At 38.7% G+C, this 15,071-nt stretch overlaps 1 protein-coding gene across 1 annotated transcript in view; it reads right to left on the bottom strand.

The window, feature by feature from the left end:
* TTN (titin) overlaps window positions 1-15,071 on the bottom strand; it is a 271,570-nt gene that overhangs the window by 178,475 nt on the left and 78,024 nt on the right. Inside the window, exons 61-88 of the mRNA XM_004375465.1 lie at window positions 14,782-15,063; window positions 14,402-14,680; window positions 14,001-14,279; window positions 13,611-13,889; window positions 13,221-13,508; window positions 12,700-12,978; window positions 12,191-12,472; window positions 10,887-11,165; window positions 10,481-10,762; window positions 9,468-9,746; window positions 9,069-9,356; window positions 8,641-8,919; window positions 8,270-8,548; window positions 7,881-8,159; window positions 7,473-7,760; window positions 7,058-7,345; window positions 6,185-6,466; window positions 5,624-5,902; window positions 5,226-5,504; window positions 4,796-5,074; window positions 4,417-4,704; window positions 3,967-4,245; window positions 3,592-3,870; window positions 3,217-3,495; window positions 2,790-3,077; window positions 2,367-2,654; window positions 782-1,063; window positions 248-526 (exon numbers count right to left, since the gene is read on the bottom strand). Coding sequence (XP_004375522.1) covers window positions 248-526; window positions 782-1,063; window positions 2,367-2,654; window positions 2,790-3,077; window positions 3,217-3,495; window positions 3,592-3,870; window positions 3,967-4,245; window positions 4,417-4,704; window positions 4,796-5,074; window positions 5,226-5,504; window positions 5,624-5,902; window positions 6,185-6,466; window positions 7,058-7,345; window positions 7,473-7,760; window positions 7,881-8,159; window positions 8,270-8,548; window positions 8,641-8,919; window positions 9,069-9,356; window positions 9,468-9,746; window positions 10,481-10,762; window positions 10,887-11,165; window positions 12,191-12,472; window positions 12,700-12,978; window positions 13,221-13,508; window positions 13,611-13,889; window positions 14,001-14,279; window positions 14,402-14,680; window positions 14,782-15,063 — 7,890 coding nt within the window. The remainder of the gene's footprint in view (window positions 1-247; window positions 527-781; window positions 1,064-2,366; window positions 2,655-2,789; window positions 3,078-3,216; window positions 3,496-3,591; window positions 3,871-3,966; window positions 4,246-4,416; window positions 4,705-4,795; window positions 5,075-5,225; window positions 5,505-5,623; window positions 5,903-6,184; window positions 6,467-7,057; window positions 7,346-7,472; window positions 7,761-7,880; window positions 8,160-8,269; window positions 8,549-8,640; window positions 8,920-9,068; window positions 9,357-9,467; window positions 9,747-10,480; window positions 10,763-10,886; window positions 11,166-12,190; window positions 12,473-12,699; window positions 12,979-13,220; window positions 13,509-13,610; window positions 13,890-14,000; window positions 14,280-14,401; window positions 14,681-14,781; window positions 15,064-15,071) is intronic.

The raw sequence follows: 15,071 nt of genomic DNA, 5'->3' as shown, positions 1-15,071 counted from the left end.
CAGAAAGAGTTAAATCTTGTTTGGTTCTAACTCCAGTTTTCTAAACTTAATCAAAACCTATTGGCAAAACTGACTAAGAGGATATTTGGTGGGATTCGAGGTAAAATAGGAAGTACACGAAATGTAAAAGAAAAAAGAAAAACATAGAAGAGACTGCTAATTACATAGGACCGACGACTGTAAGGGGCAACAGACTACTAAAATTAGAGGAAAAACAGTAAGTATAAGAGAACGAAGTCAATCTAACCTCTCAGAGTGATAGAACAAACGCAAGTGTCACTCCCCACGTCGTTTATGGCTTTACACTGATACTCCCCAACATCTGCAGCATCAACATTCAGGATGTGAACGCTCGTAAGGAAGTTCTCAGACATTATCTTGTATTTCTTGCCACTTCTAAGTTCTCTCTTGTCTTTATGCCAAGAAACTTGAAATGGAGGCGTACCCTGAAGCTCACATTCAAGGTGAACATCAGCTCCTTTCAGCGTCTCAACAGGATGAGGTTTTTTGCGGAAAATGGGTGGCTCTACAATTACCAAGTAATTTAGTTAAAAAAAAGAAAATTAGGATGTATTCTGTAAGTATATAGGTCATGGAAAGGAAAATAAAAACATTACTTTCAATGTTTAAAATCATATTCTTTAACAATTTTAAGACATTTTAAATAAATTTTTTTTTTAAATTTCAGACATTTTCAACAATTTTGAGACATTTTAATAACGGAGAGCCAGACAGGAAATGTAGAGGACGACTATGGAGGGAAGAGTACTACACGACTGACCTTTAACTTTCAGGGAGGTGCTGCTGCTTGCACTGCCTGCTGCATTGCGGGCCTCACATGTGTAGTCTCCACTGTCTTCAACACTGAGATTGTGCATTTCCAACACCGCCAGCGAGTCAACAAACGACATTCGGACTTTACTGCTCTCTTGAAGTTCAGTCTCGTCCTTGTACCATAAAACTTTAATTTCTGGAGACCCGCCTATTTTGCATTCATATCTTGTGTATTCATCCTGTTTCACAATTCTTGAAGGTTCTAGCTTCTTAATGAACCTGGGTGGTTCTACGGAACCAAGGGGGGAAAACACAGGTTAAGGGATGGAAAAGACACACATAATTTAAGACAAAGTGAAACAAGGAATCTCTGTCAAACAGAGAGCCCTGTAAGTCTGGAAAACAAATTCATTTAATGCCCTTTCAAGAATGAATAGTTTAATGAAACTCAAATAGTAAATCTCTAAATTAGAATACATTTATTTTTGAAAGCATCCATATTGGGTACTATTGTAAAGGGAAGGAAGAAAAGACATTAATCCCTACTATGCAACCCTCTTCCCAGCCAAAAGCAGAGGTAAGAGCTTCTGAGGGTCCACAGGGAATGAGAGAGTTTGATTACTCTCCTATATGTAAACTACTGGAGGACTGCTTCCTATGAGAGCATTACTTTCTTCATTACCTGGAGCAAAAAATTCAGGCTTAGGGAGATAAAAATAATTAGCTATATGTCATAGGGCAAATGGGATGCTAAACCTAATTCTAGTTTAATTTCAAGGTATTTATAATGGGTTAGACCAGTTATGCATTGAGGTTAGACTCAATTTCTTATAATAGCAGCCATGAACATGCTAGAAAGACAAGGTTGCTTTCCACAATGTGAGCTTCAGAAAGAATACTGATGTATTCCCCACCCCCTGCTTTTAAGTAGGGCTAGGGGGTTGCTAGCCCTGGTGGTGCATTTGTTAAGAGCTCATTCTGCTAACCAAAAGGTTGGCAGTGAAAACCCTAAAGGGCAGTTCTACTCTGTCTTATAGGGTAGTTAAAAGTCGGAATTGACTCAATGACAACGGTTTTGGTGCTATGAGTCAGAATTGACTGGACGGCAATGGGTTGTTGTAATGGGTAGTGGAAAACAAGAAGTTGACCTTATAATTAATCTGGACTCTTGTTGAAAGACTTGATAGTTTGGGGCCCTGCTATCCCTTAGAGGGACAAAATCCATTCATTTTCTAACTACTGTGGAAAATCAGTCATTTGAGATAAGTTCTTTTGTTTGTCTTAGGATAGCTCCTTTCAAACTTGGATTTTCTTAGAATTCTGTAAAAAGTTTATTTTCACTCTCTCTTTAGTCTCTGTTTTTAGCCATTGAAAACATTCCCTTTCAGTCTTTGTCTTTCTAGTTTTAATTTTTTTTTAATAAAAATGTTTTAATTGTTCCTATTTGGAAGACCCTTGGTCCCTTTGATCATTTCTCATCACTAGACCATGGTCCTTTCTTTAAATATAACGTTCAAGCACATCCAACCTCCTATGTTTTAAGATATTGAAAATATAAAAGAGAGAACTTGCTATTTCACTCTAACAAGTACCTTGTACACCCAGTTGAGCAGAACAAGAGTCTTTTCCAGCGGCGTTGCTTGCATAGCAAGTGTACTGCCCTGCATCACCTTTGCCTACTTTGAGAACTGTCAGAGTGGCAGTATTTTCAACCAAAGTCATCTTGTAGTTGCCTCCAGGGCGAATCTCTCTGTTATCTTTGGCCCAGGTGATTTTGATTGGAGCAGTTCCAGTTACATGGCATTTAAAAGAACCACTTTCTCCAAGAGCAAGATCTACTGATATGGGTTTTAGATCAAAGAAAGGAGGCACTTCATGCTCTGAAAAGAATGAAGACCAAAATCGTGACTTGAGTTTCCACGCTCCCAGACAGAAACTAAATGGTACCAGTCCTTTGGTGGCTCAGAGCAGTGAAGCTGGTTTATATTAAAGAGGGAAAGTGATGAGCTACTCACCTGAGAGAATGAGCTTGGCACTGGATGAAGCAGTCCCAAGAGGATTAGAAGCTGAACAATTGTACTGACCAACATGGTTCCGGTCAGTTTGCAAAATCTGAAGAGTTGCTACATTACGAACAAAAGATGTTTGCAAATTAGAATCATCTTTCAAAAGTACCCCATCCTTGTACCAAGACACCTGAAGAGGTTCTGAGCCAGTGATGCGACATTCAAATGCAACTGGGAAGCCAAGAGTCTCCTGAACATCCTTCAGTTTTCTTGTAAAGGAAGGTGGAAGTTTGCGCTCTGTAAAGAAGTTACAGATAATACTTATTTACAAGAGAGCAAACATCCACAACATATTTTGAACCATTAAAATTTGATTTTTATAAGAAAATCAAACTGCCAACACACAGAAAGATGAGTTCAACAAAATCATCATCACCTTTGATAACAAGCACAGCTGAAGAAGCGATTGCTCCCACACTGTTCTCCGCCTTGCATGTATACTCGCCCACATCACTGTGATCTACTTTGTTGATTACTAAGGAGGCAACGTTATTTTTGAATTGCATCTTATATGCAGGAGCTGATCGTAGTTTTGTGTGTTCTTTGTACCAAGAAATTCTAATTTCTGGGGTTCCATCCACTTTACACTGTAAAGTTGTAGGTTCTCCGATGGCTGCTTCCACATGTTCCAGAGGTTCAATAAAATAAGGTGGTTCTGTGGTAAAAAGGATGGTAATCAATCAATCATGCTAACTAAAAAAAGGCACTTAAAGAAAGGAGAGAGTAATAACAAGAGGTAACTCTCACACACCTAAGACAGACACCAGTGCTTCACAAATGTCTTGACCAGCCTCATTTTGTATGAGGCAACTGTATTGTGCATAATCTTCTATTGTGCTCTCAAGAATTTCCAGTATTGTTGATTTTTCTGTCATGATAATACTGCAATTCTGAGACTGTGAAAGAGGAAATTCATTCTTCATCCAGCTCACTGAGATTGGAGGTGTGCCAGAATATGTGGCCTCGAGAACTATGGGGCTTCCTGACTCAACACTGAAATCAGCCAATCTTTTCACAAAGGTGGCTGGTTCTATAAGGAGAAAACATAAGGGTAAAATTCCCATCTCCAGTGAAGACTGAGAAAAAAATGAAAAAAGCAATACATGAATTAGAAAAAAGAACAAACCTTTCACAAAAAGATGCATGGCGCAGGAAGCACTGCCAGCATCATTAGTAACGAGGCAAGAATAGTCTCCACTCTGTGATGGCTCCACTTCTAACAACTCCAGTTCTGTGACAAAGTCTTCTAGAGAGATGGTGCATGACTCGCCTGACACCAATTCCCTGCTGCCTTTAAACCATTTGACTTGGAAAGGAGGTGTGCCTCTAAAGACACTTGTGAATGTGAGACTCACTCCGGGTAAAACTTCCACAGAATCAGGGGTTTGTTCAAAAGATGGTGGTTCTAGATATCCCAGGGGGAAAAAGAAACCCAAGTGAGAAGTGCTTCTGCTACTTGAATAAAAAGGAACTAAGACTAAAAATGAAGAGTAGATAAAGAAATTCCATGCAAGACAGGCATTAAGTTACATGGAAGAGGCATTAGAGAAGCAGTAGCCTAGTCGTTCTCACTGACCTTGGACTGTCAGAACTGCCGAGCATTCCTCAGAACCAGCTACATTGGCAGCCACACAGGTATATATCCCTGTGTCAGAGGGCTCCAATAAGCTCAGATTCAAGGTACAGACATTTTCTGAAAAGCTGGAACGACATCTGGGTCCAGTCACAATTTCATTTCCATCTTGAAACCAGCCAACTGAAATTGGGGCAGAGCCAGAGACTCGGCACTCCAGAACAACCGATGCCCCCAAGATGGCATTTGTATCTTTCAGCTTGCGGATGAAGGAAGGAGGCACAACTCGATCTATGTGAAAAAGGACGGTTTTTTGTTTAAGGACAAGCTATTTTTATTTTCCTGGAAAAACTGTAAAGAGATCAAGCCTCATACTACTCACCAGAAACATGTACAGACACAGTGCAGTTACTTTTACCAACACTGTTTTTCACTTCGAAGCTATATAACCCCTTGTCACTCATTTCTGCAGAGGTGATTTTGAGTGAAGCCACTCTATTGACGAATGTAATGTGATGTTTGCTGTCTGCAGATATCTCTCTTCCGTCTTTGAACCACTTGGCTGAAAGTTCTGGTGTCCCAGCCACTACACACTCTAATGCGAAAGGATTTCCAATAGTGACGGTCATGGGTTCTGGCTTCTCTACGATTCTAGCTGGTTCTAAAATAAGAAGTATATTGTGTTGAAAATGAAGTCACCTCCCAAATTAAGATAGAGGGTAATCAATATATTATGATAAGAGTAATATCTGTAGAAAATGATCATGGATCATTCGACTTTATTTTTTCGTAGGCTGAACTTTGTTACTAACCTAGTACAGTCAAGACTGCTGAACTTTCTCTCGTTCCAGCATCATTTTTGATCTGGCACACATATTTTCCAGAATTAGATGCTTCTGGGCTTCCAAGTTGGAGAGTTGCAATGTTATTAACAAATGAAATCCTGGTATTTTCACTCTCTCTGATGATGTCTTTATCTTTCAGCCAGACAACAGAAATTGGCTGGAAGCCTTCCACTACAGCCCGCAACTCAACAGCATCCCCAACAAGGGTTGAGGTGTCACTTAGCTTTTTCACAAATCGTGGAGGTTCTAATAGAAGAAATTAGTGGTTAGAGAAAAACACATAAGACTCAAAGTCACACAAATTATGAGTCAAGCAAGAAAAGGTGCAAGGAAGAGGCATATTTTTTGTGCCCATACATACAAACCTTTGAATTTGACAGTGCAAACACACGTGTCACTTCCCACCTCGTTAGCAGCTCTGCAGTGATACTCCCCTACATCAGAGGCTTCAAAATTGAGGATATGAAGACTAGTATCAAAGTTTTTCGAAGTGATTTTAAATTTCTTGCTGCTTCGAACTTGTTTTCGATCTTTAACCCACACCACTTCAAATGGAGGTGTTCCCGAAATTTCACATTGTAAAATAACATCAGAACCTTTAAGGGCTCCGGCTGGAGAAGGCTTCTGGCTGAAAACAGGCGGAGCTAACAGAAAGAAAAAAAATGATGAATGTTGAGAACACCTGTTTACTTAAAAAGGAAAAAATATTTTAGAATATAGAATCATTAAGAGTGACTGGTGTGACCACTTGACAATCTGTCCACACAAGAAATGACAATTCATAAAAGCTACTTTAAGAATTCTAAAGTTATTCCAAGTAACCTTGACTAAACTTTTTTTTTTTTCCTTTTGAGCTTATAGCATTCCTGAGAAGGAATCCAGATAAGAGTAGAAGGAAGAAAGGAAGAAGGTTTGTGTGGTCTAACCTTTTACTGTCAGGGCTGTGCTGCAGCTTGCATCACCAACACCATTATGAGCTTCACAGATGTAGTCCCCACTGTCCTCGGTGCTGGCTTCATTGATGGTAAGCAGTGCCACGGAATTAATGAATGACATGTTGTATTTCCAGCTTTCGTGAAGTTCACTGTCATTTCGGAACCACAAAACTTTGATTTCTGGGGAACCGCTTATTTGACATTCCAGTTGAATGGGTTCTCCCTGTTTTGCAACTTTAGAAGCTTCTAACTTCTTAACAAACTTTGGAGGTTCTAGTAAACCAAAGGAAAACATCATTAGGGAATACTTACAAATTAAAATAGTTTGTTTGTGGCTGAAGATTCCATAAGTTCATATTTAAACTGGGTTAGTATTAAGACTATATTTTCTGATGATTTCATGGCAAAATAGGATTTGTCTTTTTTTTTTGTTTGTTTCTATGAAGTAATTTATGGTTTTAGTAGAGAATTTAGTCGATATATTTATTTTTGTAGTTTGGCTATATAACCTAAAAACATACAAGTTAATATATTATAGATGTATGTGATAAACATTTAGTAATAAGTCAGAATGTAATATAACAGAAAAAGAATTTTAAAAAGAGAACAGATAGTTGAAATAACATTTAACAAATTTCAATTAAACAACACTCTTTAATAAAGTTATACCTAGAGATACGCTAACTTAAAGAAAAACAAAAAAGAAAGCATAACTTTGATTAATGTCACTACTAACACCAATGTACAAATTCTAGCACGATCCAGTTAGTTTGTTTCAAACATTTTAAAACTAAAGAAACTTTTAGAAGACAATTACACAAATGTGGGAAAGCACCAATGTTGGTAAATGCCACGCAATGATACCTTTTACGCTGAGTTGAGCTGAGCACATGTCTTTGCCAACATCATTGGTTGCTTGGCAAGTGTACTGACCAGAGTCTCCCTTGCCTACTTTAAGAATTCTCAAGTGGGGGGTGTTTCCCACACACGTGATTGTATAGTTTCCTCCAGGACGGATCTCCTTGTTATCTTTTGACCAAGTGATTCGCATTGGTTGGGCACCAGTAACGTGACACTCAAAATCAGCACTTTCTCCAGCAATAACATCTATAGATACAGGCTTGATGTCAAAGAAGGGAGATTTCTTAGGTTCTGGAAGATGAGAGGAAAAGGAAAAGGCAATGTGTATTGTTTTTGCTTTTTTCATTGGCCATTTCTGCTTTGATAACACAACAAGAAGTCATGATTTGCAATGAGAAAGATTAACAAAGAAACAAACCTCTTGCTGTCAGCCTAGCACTAGATGATGCTGTCCCAAGTGGATTGGAAGCTGAGCAAGAGTACTGGCCAGAGTGACTCAAGTCAGTTTGCAAAATTTTTAAAGTTGCCACATTATCTACAAATGCTGTCTGCAGGTTTTCATCATCTCTTAAAAGTACACCATCTCTATACCAGCACACTTGGATGGGTGCTGAGCCATTTAATCGACAAGTGAGTGTAACTGGTAACCCAACAGTCTGTTCAATGTCCTTTAATTCTCTCGCAAAGGAAGGTGGAAGTTGGCGCTCTGTAGAAAAACAAGTAATACTTTGAGACACTAATAGATGAAAGGAAAACTTCCCAATAAAGATAAAAGAGTTAAGATAAGCAAAAAGACATTTCTAAATTTCCAAAATAAAATCATCACCTTGAATTCTGAAGACAGTCTTAGAAGAAGCTGTTCCTATACTATTTTCTGCTTTACACATATACTCTCCACTGTCATAGATATTCACTTTATTAAAAACAAGTGTAGCCACGTTGTTTGTAAAGTAGGTCCTGTATTCAGGAGTTGGCCGTAACTTGGTGTCTCCTTTGTACCAAGACACTGTAATTTCTGGTGTCCCAGCAACTTGGCATTGTAAAGATACCGAATCTCCAACGGATGCCTCCAGAGGTTCCAGTTCCGTAACAAAATAAGGAGGTTCTAAAGAATAAAGACTCATAATCAGCGACTAGAATTAAAGAAAACCAAACAAAACCATGTTTCATGTTAGAAGAATGCAAATAATCTGAAGAAGAATGAGGCCAACACACCTAATGTGGATACTACAGCTTCACAAACATCCCTTCCTGCCTCGTTTTCAATCTCGCAGGAATAGTGTCCTGCATCTCCTTTTGTGCTACTGAGAATTTCCAGCATGCACGTTTTCTCTGTGGTGACAATGCTGCATTTTTCCGACTGAGTTATGTTAAAACCATTCTTTTTCCAGGTGACTGAAATTGGAAGTGTTCCAGTATAGGTGCTCTCCAGAATTATCGACTTCCCTGGTTCTACAGAGTGATCACTCAACTTCTTCACAAATACAGCTGGTTCTAGTGAGTGACAAAACTCAGTGGTTAAACACAGTAAAACCACAATGAGGTCAGTATACAGAAAACAGGAAGATGAATGCACTTGAGCCAACCTTTGACAAAGAGACGAGTCGTGCAGGATGTATGGCCAGCATCGTTAGCAACCACACAGGTATACTCTCCACTCTGAGATATGTCGACATTAAATAATTCCAGTTCTGCCACAGTGTCTTCAAAATAGATGTTGCACTTCTCTCCTTTCACCAGTTCCCTGGCACCTCTGAACCAGCCAACCTTGAATGGAGGGGTTCCTCTAATAACACTTGTGAAGGTTACATTTTTGCCTGGTAGTACTTCTGAAGGCTCAGGTTCCTTCACAAAAGAGGGTGGTTCTATGTAGACAAAGACAATGAAAAGATCCTATAAGCTTTAAAACTAGTTGCAATTTTGAATCAAAAAAGAGAACTTCTGATTGTATGTCAACCTGAATGTGGACTCAAGAAGGAATTTGTAAGAAAGGGTTTGACTGTCTGACACTGACCTTGTACAGTCAACACTGCACGGCATTCGTCAGACCCAGCGACATTAGCAGCCACACATGTGTAATATCCCATATCTGATGAGTCCAGAGAATTTAGCTGCAAAGTGCAGACATTATCTGAAAACATGGTTTGGTACTTGGCTCCACTGACAATCTTCGTTTTCTCATGAAACCAGGCAACAGAGATAGGCGAGGAGCCAGCTACTTTGCACTCCAAGATGCAAGAGGTCCCCAGCACCCCACAGGTATTTTTCAGTCTTCGTATGAAAGACGGAGGAACCGCTCGGTCTGTGTGAGAAAAGCCAAGAGACTCATGATGATTTGAGAGAGGAGAAGAGACTTGAAAGGAGGAATCTTTTAAAAGGAATTTGCGAGCAATCAGAAGATATCTGAACTAACCTGAAACATCAATCACAGCTGTGCAGCTGCTTTTTCCAACATTATTTTGAACCTGGAAAGTGTATGTTCCTGCATCTTGCTTTTCAACAGAGAGAATCTTTAAAGAAGAGACTTTGTTGTAGAAGCTAAACTTGTGTCTTTGGCTGCTGGTCAACAGTTTTCCATCCTTGTACCATTCAACTGAGAGTTCGGGAGTGCCAGCCACCTTACACTCCAAGGTACATGTTTCTCCTACAGTCACTGTCATTGGTCCTGCCTTCTCGACAATGACTGCGGGCTCTGAAATAAAACGTGATAACCATCTGTCAAAGTCGGTGACCTTTCCTATGTCTCTACCATCAAATTCACTAAGATTCCAATGACAGGGTTAGATTAGGGCTCCCTCCCTAGATTTTAAAATGTGATTCCATAATTACATGTTGTCGTAAGGTTATAGGAAATATTATTAAGATATACATGTCTGTGCACTAGTCTACTTCATGTACATGAGACAGGGTATATTGATTTGAGCTTGAGCCTCTTTTGAGCCAAGGCTCCATGTTATTATGGATTACTTGAGTTTTTCTTCTTTGCATTTTTTATGTTTTTTTAAAGTCTTACCCAAACAATTTCTAAATTGAAATTTAATATGTCCCAAAAGTCTCTTATCAAACTTGGATCTTTGGAGCTCATGAGCTTTAACAACTAGTACTTTGGAAACAAAATTTCCTTGTGGCATTTGCTGCTTCCCAACTGTTGCAGGCTTAAGCAAAAGATAGTCATTATTATATCTCCTCATCCACCAAGAAGTGCAGTAAGTAAGCAATAAAACGTGGTTAAATTTTGTTAGAATCACAGAAAGAGAGAAGAGTGCTTAAAAGATCAGTTAGGTCCTCTCCCCTAAATCTTCCAAACAGATGAAGATCAATGATATAGTTCTAGAAGAAATTCAGAAAAAGAGATTCTGCCAGTCATTCTTAGTAACTCATCCCAGTGTTTGGTACCATTTTTTACTAGGGGACTATTGTACCAACCTAAAACAGTCAGTGTGGCCATGTTCTCTCGCATTCCGCCATCATTCTTGACTTGACAGATATATTTTCCAGCATTAGCTGCTTCTGCTTTTGCAAACTGTAGAGTTGCAACATTTTCCACAAATGTAATTCTGATGTTTTCACTTTCTCTAATTACTTCTTCCTTCTCTTTAAGCCACTGAACAGAAATAGGCTCGGAGCCTTCTATGGATGCTTGTAACTCAGCTGGCTCACCAGCTACAACAGTGAGGCTGTTCAGTTTGGAGACAAATCTTGGTGGTTCTGAACAGGGAAAGATGGATGGAGATTGTTGAAAAGATTGTCCAGATAATGGAAGAGAGAGAGAGAAAAAAAAAGCATTTTGTACATTTCCCATATTTCTGCCACATGCAAGAAATATACTTACCTTTTAATTTTACAGTACAAATGCAAGTATCACTCCCAACCTCATTCTGTGCTTTGCAATGGTATTCACCGATATCTGAGGTTTCAACATCTAGAATGTGAATGCTTGCATGGAAGTTTTTGGATGTAATCTTGTATTTCTTGTTACTTCGGAGTTGACGCTTGTCTTTATACCACACCACCTCGAATGGTGGTGTTCCCAAAAGTTCACATTCAAGACTAACTTCAGTGTTTTTAAGGGTTTCTACTACAGGAGGGATGCTGCTAAAAATAGGTGGTTCTGTAAAATAAAAAATTTCTCATGAGTTGGGCTATTTAACTTCATAGAATGAGAGGTTTTTGTTTCTTTGTTTTAAATTGGAAGGAAGGTTCAAGATATGATAAAGGCTAAATAGTGCCCAGCACTATCACTCAGAGAGGCAGCCAACCTTTATAAGATCACTCAACTAGGTAGCTGGAGAACTTAGACTCTAGATGTTCTGACTTAGCAGTTGGGCATTCTGCCTACTCCTCCTAACTAATTTATCTTGGACTATAAAGATTGATACAAAATTTGTAAGAAAACAAGTATATTAATTAATATGATTTGTCTGAAATATAGAATCCGGACTTCAGAGATAAAAGTTTTTGTATATGCTCTATATCTGAGTCACTTGAAGTCCTCACAATATCTGTGATCTAAGCCTTCTATTTCAGTAAATGGTAATTGAAGTAATTGCCTCTCAACATGACAAACTTAGACATTGTGACAAAAAATACTGGAAAGGGTAGCAGAAAATACTGGCATTACTTGTACTAAGATATAGTAACTAATTTTTTGAAAGACAGGAACTGATTCTTGTCAAAGAAAAAATATAATTGTCTGATTTTAATTATAAGGTTAAAACCTGTGTTGTTTTAACCTTGTATGTATGTAATAAATGTTCCTTGTTTTTAATGGTGAAGCTATTATTATAGCGAGAATGATGATATATCTGGAAATTCACTGATGGCAAAATAATCTTTAAAATGCCTACTTCATTCTTTTGTGCACTTTTAAAACATCTAATTTGAACCATTTGGACACTGTGCTGAGGTGATCAGAATTATGGCATTGGAATAATAAGAAAAATATTCCAGAATGATTAGCTACATATAAGCACAGCTTAAGAAGAAATATCATCTAAAAAAGGAAATAATAATAGCTTGGGAGACTATTCATAATCTCAAATGAAAACTAAAATGACAGTAAAAGAACTAAGAGCTATGGTACCCAGGGGAGAAGAAGGTGGGTTTCAGTGAAAAAGAAACATAAGAAATTTCTACCTTTTACTATAACCCTGGTACTGCAGCTTATGCTGCCAGCAGGATTCCGAGCCTCACAAATGAAGTCCCCACTGTCCTCAGTACTGAGATTGTTCATCTGTATAACTGCCACCGAGTCAATGAAAGTCATTCTGTATTTCTCACTGGCTGGAAGTTCATGTTCATTTCTGTACCACACAACTGTGATTTCTGGGGATCCAGCTATCTTGCACTCAAGTCGTGCTGAATCACCTGCTTTCACGATTTTAGATGCTTCTAATTTCTTCACAAACTTGGGTGGTTCTAGAGAGTCAAGGAAAGAAGAAGTTATAAGGGAACAGACATGAGTAACAAAAGTTAAGTTAGGCAGTATGTAGGAAAGAGATAAACATGAACATTGTCTGCCAAATACAGTCTACTGTGTCAAAAAGAAGGGTACTTTCTTGACTGGCAAGATGCACCACAAGAGATTACACAAAGAATTGGAGCCACGGGTGAGACAGACACATAAAACAATCAAACCTGCACACCTGTCACAAGCAACACTGTACTACAAGAGTCACTGCCAACATCATTGGTAACTTGGCAAGTATATTGTCCAGTCTTGGAAGCGTCCACTGAGTAGAGATTTAAAAAGCTAGTTGACCCTTCCAAGCCAATAAAACACTTAGGTCCAGAGGTAAGTTCCACATCATCCTTAAACCACTTTATTTTAAATGGTGGTGTTCCTTTTAGTACTGCTTTAAATTCCACTGTTGAATCAGGTATGGCTTGTTGTCGCTCAGGTTTCACTAGGAAGCTTGGTGGTTCTATAGATTCCAAGAGAAATATATTTAATTAAATTCCTTATAGTTGAATTATTTTGACAGTGTTCTCAACATATAAGAAAACATACTAAAAATAGGTAATCTGAATATTTCTTGAATTCAATGACTATGTATGTAAAGAAACAGAATTATTGAGATTTTTAACTCTAAAAGAAAACAACGGTAAGAGTCACCAAATTTTAAAGCATTCCCAAAGAACCAAGAAGAAGTGAAGAAATCCTAACCTTTCACAGTTAAGATGCCACTGCATGCATCAACCCCTGCTACATTTGACACTTTGCATGTGTAATTTGCAGTATCTTCTAATTCCAGATTATTAATGTCCAGTGACATGGTGTTCTCATGACACACAAGTCTATGTTTTGCACTTGTAGGTATTTCTTTTCCATCCTTAAACCACTGAGCACTGATAGGAAGTGAGCCAGAAACCTTGCACTCCATATGAATAGAAGAGCCCAGGACTTTATCCATTTTGCTCAATGTTTTGGTGAATGATGGAGGGATATTTTGATCTGTCCAATGAAAGTAGCAAAACACATCCATTAATATGTCACCATTCACTTACAAAGGGCATTTTATAAATAAGAGAAGCCGACTGGGGCAAAAGTACAAACCTAGTACTCTCAGGTAGGCATCGCAGCTACTGCTTCCAAAGTCATTTTCCACCTTGAAAGTGTACTGACCACTGTCTTGCTTCATTACTGACTGAATCCTAAAACTGGCCACGTTATTTTCGAAACTCATCGAAAAGTATCTACTGGGCACTATTTGTTTCCCATCTTTGAGCCATTTAACTTTGAGTTCTGGTGTTCCAGCCACAACACATTCCAAAGTCACCGGGTCTTTCTCCGTAACATCAACTGATTTTGCCTTCTCTATGATTTGAGCAGGTTCTGCAGTAATAATTAAAATAGCAGATAAATTACAGATAATCCCACTAGAAATAAGCTGTGCTGACTAAATTGTCTCTATAGACTAAATGTGAAAGCGAACAGCTTACAAACCTTGTACTAGAAGGAAGGCATAACACCTCTCAACACCCGACTCGTTCTTGGCCTGACAGGTGTATCTTCCACTGTGCCCATTATCCACACTTCTGATTTGAAGTGCAGACACATTGTTCACAAATGAAATATGAACATTATCATCTTCATCAAGAATCTGATCATCCTTGAGCCAGGTTATAAAAATAGGTGGAGACCCTGCCACAGTACCCTGAAAGGTGGCAGAACTTTTCAAAACAGTAGTGACATTTTCTATCTTCTTAGTGAACGATGGAGGTTCTGTGATTAAATAAGATAGTGTGGAAAGAAGAGGTGCATTTTAGTTGAGACTCGTAATCATAAAATTAAAAAGCAGAACAGAAGTTTTATTTGGCAGCCTGTTTCTTGTGTTTATAACTGACCTTTCAGGGAGACTTTAGTACTGCAAGAGCAGCTGCCTCCTTCATTGGATACAATACACTGGTAATCACCAGTGTCTGAAGGGTCACACCTGGTTATGTGGAGGTTAAACACTGATACTCTGTCAGTTAGTGTATATTTTTTGCTGCTTCGAATTTCCTTGTTATTCTTCATCCAAGTGACTTCAAATGGAGATGTTCCTGTAACTTCACACTCCAGCTCCACGTCACTATCTCTCACTACTTCCACAGGCTTCAGCTCCCTGATAAAGGTGGGAGGTTCTAAAGATTTAAAAGGAAGACAGAGACTAACTTACTCAAGGGAAAACCTGAAGACTACCAGGCAGCACGGCCAAAATGGAAAGCAGATTCCGATAACGAACCTTTCACTTTTAGTTCAATGCTGCAGCTGGCCGTGCCTGCGTCATTTCGAGCTTCACAGACGTAAGTCCCACTATTTTCTACCCTGGCACCAGAAATATGGAAAGTGGCCAAACCATCAGTGAAGGAAATGCCATGTCTCTCAATGGCTGTTATTTCATTCCCATCCAGATACCAAGAAACCTTGATTTCAGGAGTGCCTGTTATTTGGCATTCAAATGATGTTGATTGTCCATTCCTCAACACTAATACTGGACTAGGCTTCTTAATGAATTGAGGAGGTTCTGAATAT

Source organism: Trichechus manatus, unplaced genomic scaffold (genome assembly GCF_000243295.1).
Source record: "Trichechus manatus latirostris isolate Lorelei unplaced genomic scaffold, TriManLat1.0 scaffold00037, whole genome shotgun sequence".
Lineage (NCBI taxonomy): Eukaryota > Metazoa > Chordata > Mammalia > Sirenia > Trichechidae > Trichechus > Trichechus manatus.
Note: the sequence above shows the minus strand (reverse complement) of the source record. Positions and strands in the feature narration are given on the sequence as shown.